Below are 6,252 nucleotides of genomic sequence, written 5' to 3' on the forward strand. Positions count from 1 at the left end.
TAATTTCCCACCGAGCGCGCGTTGCGTGGCGGGCCGGCTTAGGGCTGATCTGGCGTCCAAATAAAGCAGCGCGTCTATTTATGGCCGTGGCTTAAAGAGGAGCAGATCTCATGTACCATGTTGGAAGTTCTTGAAAAACAGCCAACGTACAGAGGTCAAGTTTCCTGTACTGACAGCAACTTAGCGGGATGCGAGACAGCAGTGTCCTTCGTGAGGAGCTGGAGAACTGGGTCACTGTGCATCCTTCGCTAATCGCTGGGTTCCAATTATAAATTACTTTAGTCTATTTGGAAGCAGCGTGGAGGAAAGAGAGAGGATCTACTTGAAAGCCTGTAACTGCCTTAGCCATGAGAGCCAGTGGGAGCATTGCCAAGGGGTTCATGTCGGCAAGATGAGGGTCAGGCCCCCAATATTGCTCAGTAGATGATATAATGAATAAAAAAAATACACACTTGTGGTATCCACTGGGATCTGACTCTTCATTAAAAATTAAGGGACAAGGCAGACAATATGATTGTTTGGCAAATTTCCCCAGGGTCTACTTTTAAGAAATCATAAAACCCCTTAGCGATGCCTTGCCCAAAGCCAGTGCTTTCTGTAGCTGCTGTTACTCAGAGGCAGCAGCTCTTAGTTTTACATGGAGTTTTACACAAATAGACTCTACCAGTATGCCCATGGAACTGCCTACTCTTGGAAAATCTTGCATGGAAGGATTTAATGTTGACAGACTTAAGTAGTGATGTTTCAACTGTGAAGAATCTGTTGTTTAACCAACTTTATGAAGCAAAAGTGCCTATCATTAAAGTGAGAGTATTCCCTTTGGTTTTAGAAGATCATTGAGGCTTTAAACATCTATGCAATTTGGTATGCACATAATTTGATAGTCTGTTTTACAAGAAGTTGATTAGAATCAGAAAAATCACCCTCCCTAACTCCCGCAGAAGAGGGCAATGAAATGTGCACAGATCAAACAGCCTTAAAATGGAAAAAGGATTTATATACTGGCAAATTGGGCAATGGCTCTTAAAACTACTGCTGCATTCTTCTAAACACTCTTTTACGTTATTGGTGAGTTGGTAAGTTATGATTTACTGTCATTTGATGTAAAATTTACTGTCACAAAACATTAGCAATCACTGGCTGAAACCAGAAGGCTGCTTTTTTTAAATTCTTGGTATTGAGTTTTCTAGGAATGGACTGTCACTGCCTGCAGAGTGCGTTTTTGTCATCTCAGTTTTTCCCAAAAGCGTACACTTCCTTCTTTTTACCTTTTACCTAATACTTTAATATTTACCTTTTTTTTTGGTCCATAAACATGTTAGCTGTTTTGTGTCTGTAAGGCAAAGGAGAAGTATCACTTTTCTCACCAGCTGGGGCAATCTTAGAAATAGTAATCACTTTAATTTCCCAGCTTGATTCAAAACACTGCTATTTACACTCCCATTGTGTGGTGATATCCTCCTGTTTATGTGACCAGGTTTAAAATTTAACTACATCCACCATGCTGTTTTTCTTCCTAATTCAGAAGACAGGGATTAAAAAGTAAGCAAAAAGAAGGCTCGGTGGTATTGCTCCTCTGTCAAACTTGGGAAGCATGGCTAAACAGGATTACATGTATTATTAGGGTCCTGATCCCACAGCCCTCACCAAACTAATAACTTGTGCAGGAGCTTTGCCAAAGGCCAAAGGAGGGCAGAAGGCAGCAACAGTTGGCACTAAGTGTCAGCTGCCTTAAAATAATGGGCATCTTTCTCCAAAATATTTTAAGTAGACCTGTCTGTATTGGTGTCAGTGGCTTCAGTTGGCAGCAATTCCTGGGGGAGGGGGGTCAGAGATGTCCCACTGTGGAATACTTCAATGCTATATTCCCCTTCTCCTAAGTCACTGGAAATGAAATGAAACTGGTTCCAGTGTCACGCAGATCTGGATTGATGCAGCAATATCCTGTGTTACCCTGTGAGGTAAGAGAGAGGCAGAGGGTGACACCCACCACCCACCCTTCCCACGTTACAAACACTTTTTACATAGCTCTTCCAGGGGAGATAACAAATATACAAAAGAACAAAATCTACTATATAAATGAAAGCAGATTTATAAAATTACAAGTTTAATAGATAAATATAATAAATACTTTATGCATCATAACTCTGGACAACTACATTTAAAGCAAGTATGTTGGCAAGTCACAAAAAAAGTTGCGCCCTCGGCAACTTTATTTTTCAGAAAACCACACTGACAGGCATATTACAATGTAACGCATGAGGCTTTATGCTGTAAGTATGTTCAAATCCCGCTCACCTACCGAGTTCACCATGACATATATATGGGTGTAGTGTACTTTCTATCTTGGAATGTCTTTTTGCACACCAACACGGTTGTACAGATAAGATGTTATGTTCTACTTACCAGGGACAGTGGGGAAGAGTTTTGAAGAAAAATACTGGTAAATGACTTCTAGAAAAACTAAAGCATTTCTTAACTTTTTATTGACATTGGCAAATTAAAATAGAATAAATTAACAATATTTTCTCAAAAAAATGTTTTGTACAAAAATACTGTCAAAATTTCCTGAAAAGCTTTCAACACAGTAGTATCTTTTTATGTACTGAATAAACTATATTAGCACAGTGTCAAAACGCTGAAGACAGAAACAAAATTAAAAAAAAAAAAAAATCTGTGAAATGTTTGCCACTAGTCAACATTCCATCCACACCATATTATTGTCTGTACATATGGGGGAGGGGGACTGGGTAGCAGACTTTTTAAGTAACAGTATTACTTTTCCTGATCTGGAAAGGTTTGGCCCACATCTGTTAAGCTTCCAGTTTAGCGTATTCAGAAAAGAAAAAAAAATTAGTCTGCACTGCAATGCATAGTTAAAAATTAAGCAAGATGGCAGCTTTTGTGCAGTAGTATCTGCCCTTCAAAGTTCATGCAACCAACTAATGCAATTTTTTCCCTGTTCACTCAGAATTTGAATGCAGTTCAAGTCACTGGAAACCATAGTTTACAAAATCCACAAGATTAAGCAATTTGCCAAGATTAATATCTAACAGTCCGGCACTGTGGGAATTCTGGGCATGTTACTGTGAGGAAATTAAGAGTGGGAGGTCGGGAGGGGGGCAACCAACATAAAAAGGCAGAGTTCGCTAGATATTATTACTACAGGAGGGGAGGTGAGTGACAAAGCTACAGAAAGAAAAAAAAAGTGGCAGCGATTAAAAAAAAAAAAATTATACAAGCGCATAGTTGACTCTGCTTTCCAGATTCTCACCTTTTCAAGCCCTGAAAAGTGAGACACCGTGTCTAGGGGAATGTTTTCATTCGCACCGATAAAAGTCCTTTGTTTGTTTTAAATGAATCAGCAGCTCACCCTGCTGGGCTGCTGTTTGCAAACGAAGTCTGTCATGAAGTCAAACTCGTTCTGTCCCAACCACAGCTCGGGAAGCTCCTTGATGCGATCCAGCCCCATTTCGATGACTAAGGACATGAGGACCTCCTCGTCGATGAAGTCCGTGTCTATGACATTGGGCGGCAGCATTGCCGCGGGGACGTGGGGGACGGCGGGCGGCAAGCCGCTGCCGCCGCCGCCGCCGCCGTGCTTGGGGTTGCAGTCCCTGAAATGCTGCTGGCTGCCGCCGTTCAGCTGGTGGCTACCGGCGTGCAAGTCCGGCATGTAGTGGCTGTGGGGGTAGGGGTGGTGGCTGAAGTACTGGTTGTTCAGCTTCTGGAGCTGCATGCTGGCGCTCAGCTGTCCTCCCGGGCTGGCGACGGGGGGGGCCATGAACTGGGAGCCGCTGAAGCGGGCGGGGGGCGGCATGCTGCCGGCCGGGTGCCCTCCGCTCACGCTGCCCGGCCCCATGGCGTGCCTCACCCCGCTGCTCGCGTTCATACTCCCAGCTCCGTAATGTATATGGTCGCCCATCAGGGCGCTGAAGGCGTGCTGCTGCGGCGGCTGCTGTTGCTGGTGGTGGTGATGGGGGGTGGGAAACTGCCCCAAGCCCATCCGATGCGCAGGGTGGTGGTGGAGCCCGCCGGATCCGTCGGGGAATCGCCCGTGGTTCATGGCCATCATGTGGTCTGCCATGGCTCACCTGGAAAGTTAGTGTGTGAATATATTAGGAAAATACACCCTCCTCGGACATCCAGCCGCCCTCTCCCGGACCAGCTGCATCTGCCTGGCCCTGGCAGAAATTACTTCGCTGGTCCTGCAGTCCTCTCTCCTTCCCGGTGGAGGGAATAATTAAAAAAAAAATCTCCAAAAAATCTACAGTGGCTCCACCATGGAGTACAAAAGGAAAAATAAAAGGAGAGCCCGCGGAACGAAAATCCCGGTCCCCTCCGCTAATCCGGCGGGCAGCACGCATTCCCACTCCAAGTCGCGCATACCTATCGGCGGGGAGCGTCGCATTCGGCCACCGCCGCCGCCTCCCCGCACGCTCTGGAGCCGCCCAAGCCCCCCGGCTTCTCCCTCGAAGGCAGCGGATTCCCACGGCACTCTCGCTAACTTGAGCGGAACAAGCAAAGAATTGGCAAGTCCCACCTAGCCGCTGTCAGCAACTTTTGGAATTAAGTCCCAATTATTTTGGTGAAAATACGGTAATGAACAGATAAGGACATGAAGCCAAGCAGCTGAAAAGCACCTTTCCTCGCGTGTTTATACAGTCGCGTTTTTCCTGTTGCACACAAAAGGGACACCCGGCACCAGCCACGAGAACCGCCGCACTCACCTCCCGGCTTCTTTCTTCCTCTCCTTCAAAGGTGGCGGTGGAATCAGTCAGCGAGAGTCACCCAGCATAGAGAGGGCTTCTCCGGCTCCCTCTCCCCGGCGCTGACGTGACCGGCGCCGCGATCGCTGCCGCAGCCCCGGAGCTGGTTCTCGCCCCTCCGCGAGGCGCATCGGCACTTGCCAACAATGAGCTGTGTTCCTTACACGGCTTTGGCCGCGGCTAATATAGGATTTCAGAAGGGAGGAGCAAAACCCTTACAGGCAACCAGAAGTAAAACCTGGAGCAAGCGGGGCGGGGGGGGGGGGGGGGGGGGAGGGAAAAGGGGGGGAAGAAAAGGGAAAAAAAAAAAAACCCGAACACCCAGCACCCAGCGCGCGGGCGCAGGCAGCGGGGCACACGCGTGTTCGGAGACACGCGGGAAGGGGACAGGCGGCTCGGGAAGGCACCGCGCACCCCGCGCTCAGCGCCTCCCCCGGGAACAAAGCGGGGCTCCGCGGCGGGGCGGCAGGAGCGGCACCCGGCGCACCCCCCGCACCCCGCAGCCGCTCTCCCGCCGCCCACGGCCCCGTCCGGCCCCGCGCCCGGGCATCGCCGCTGCCCTTTGCGCCCCGTCCGGTCGTGCCGCTGCAGCGCCGCGGCCGCCGACACGCGTGGGACTGAGCGCTCCGGGCAGGGCGAGGTCCGTCCCTCCGGCGGCGCCGTGGTGCAGGTGCCCGGATCCGCCGGAGTGAGGCCCCAGATCCCGCGTGGGCGTCCATGGGGCCGGCCCCTCCCCCGGAGCCGAGATCCGAAATCCACCTTTTTCCACAAATACGGGAGCTGTATGCGGGAGGTGTATGTGGGGATACCGGCACGCACCCCACTTCCCACGTCCCTTCATCTCCTGTTTTTTGCCCGCTGCCACCCGGGCTGTGCAGGGCGAGTGCCCACCCACTCTTCCCCTTGGCCGGTGTTGTGGGGTTTATTACAGTTATTTACGATTGTTTCCATTGGAATGGCAAAAAACCCCAGAACATGCGGGCTTCGGGTGGGCACACGCTTTGCACGGGCAATCGACCTGGCTGGGCAGGTCCCCTATCGCTCCCCCTGCCCGGCAGAGCCATGCCTCGCTGCACAGCCCCGGCAAGGACCACGCGTACCCAAGCTGCCCCCCCACCCCCGAGGCCGTCGCTCCTGCCTTTTGCTCCAGATCCAGCTCCTTTCTGAAGGGCAGCCATGCTGTCCTTCAAGTAGCCGGGAAGAGCTGAGGGGCTGGGGGAGGCATGCCACAGGGAAGTGCTGAATGGTGGCCCACTTTTCCACAGTGCCTTTGCCTGGCCTTCTGCTTCCGTGTTTGTTTTTCTTCTTGGAAGCGTCTACGGGCACACAGAGAGGACAGTGATAGGCAGGACACTCCCCCGGCACAAAGAATTGTGAATATTCTTGTGAATATTGAGGTCAAGACGGCCATCGTGTAGGCTGAGATGGGGTTTCTGCTCCTCCACGTGCTTTGCAAGGATGCAGCACAGTGCAGGAGGGCCTC

At 50.3% G+C, this 6,252-nt stretch overlaps 1 protein-coding gene across 2 annotated transcripts; it reads right to left on the minus strand.

Annotated features, from left to right (window-relative positions):
* Positions 1-2,090: 2,090 nt before the first annotated feature.
* Positions 2,091-4,961, minus strand: CITED2 (Cbp/p300 interacting transactivator with Glu/Asp rich carboxy-terminal domain 2). 2 transcript variants are annotated; one of them, XM_036381231.2, is made up of 2 exons: positions 4,731-4,961; positions 2,091-4,094 (listed from the first exon to the last, which is right to left on the minus strand). In XM_036381231.2, the coding sequence occupies exon 2, from the start codon at positions 4,085-4,087 to the stop codon at positions 3,362-3,364; it is 726 nt and encodes a 241-aa protein (XP_036237124.1). In that variant the 5' UTR covers positions 4,088-4,094; positions 4,731-4,961; the 3' UTR covers positions 2,091-3,361. The 2 variants fall into 2 exon arrangements, with proteins under 2 accessions (XP_036237124.1, XP_036237125.1); XM_036381232.2 differs by lacking the exon at positions 4,731-4,961 and adding an exon at positions 4,644-4,724.
* Positions 4,962-6,252: the final 1,291 nt, after the last annotated feature.

The sequence above is a fragment of the Molothrus ater genome, chromosome 3 (assembly GCF_012460135.2).
Source record: "Molothrus ater isolate BHLD 08-10-18 breed brown headed cowbird chromosome 3, BPBGC_Mater_1.1, whole genome shotgun sequence".
NCBI lineage: Eukaryota > Metazoa > Chordata > Aves > Passeriformes > Icteridae > Molothrus > Molothrus ater.

Bases quoted from the DNA above. Each gene is read 5' to 3' on its own strand.
- CITED2 (XM_036381231.2), bottom strand. From the start codon at position 4,087: ATGGCAGACCACATGATGGCCATGAACCACGGGCGATTCCCCGACGGA.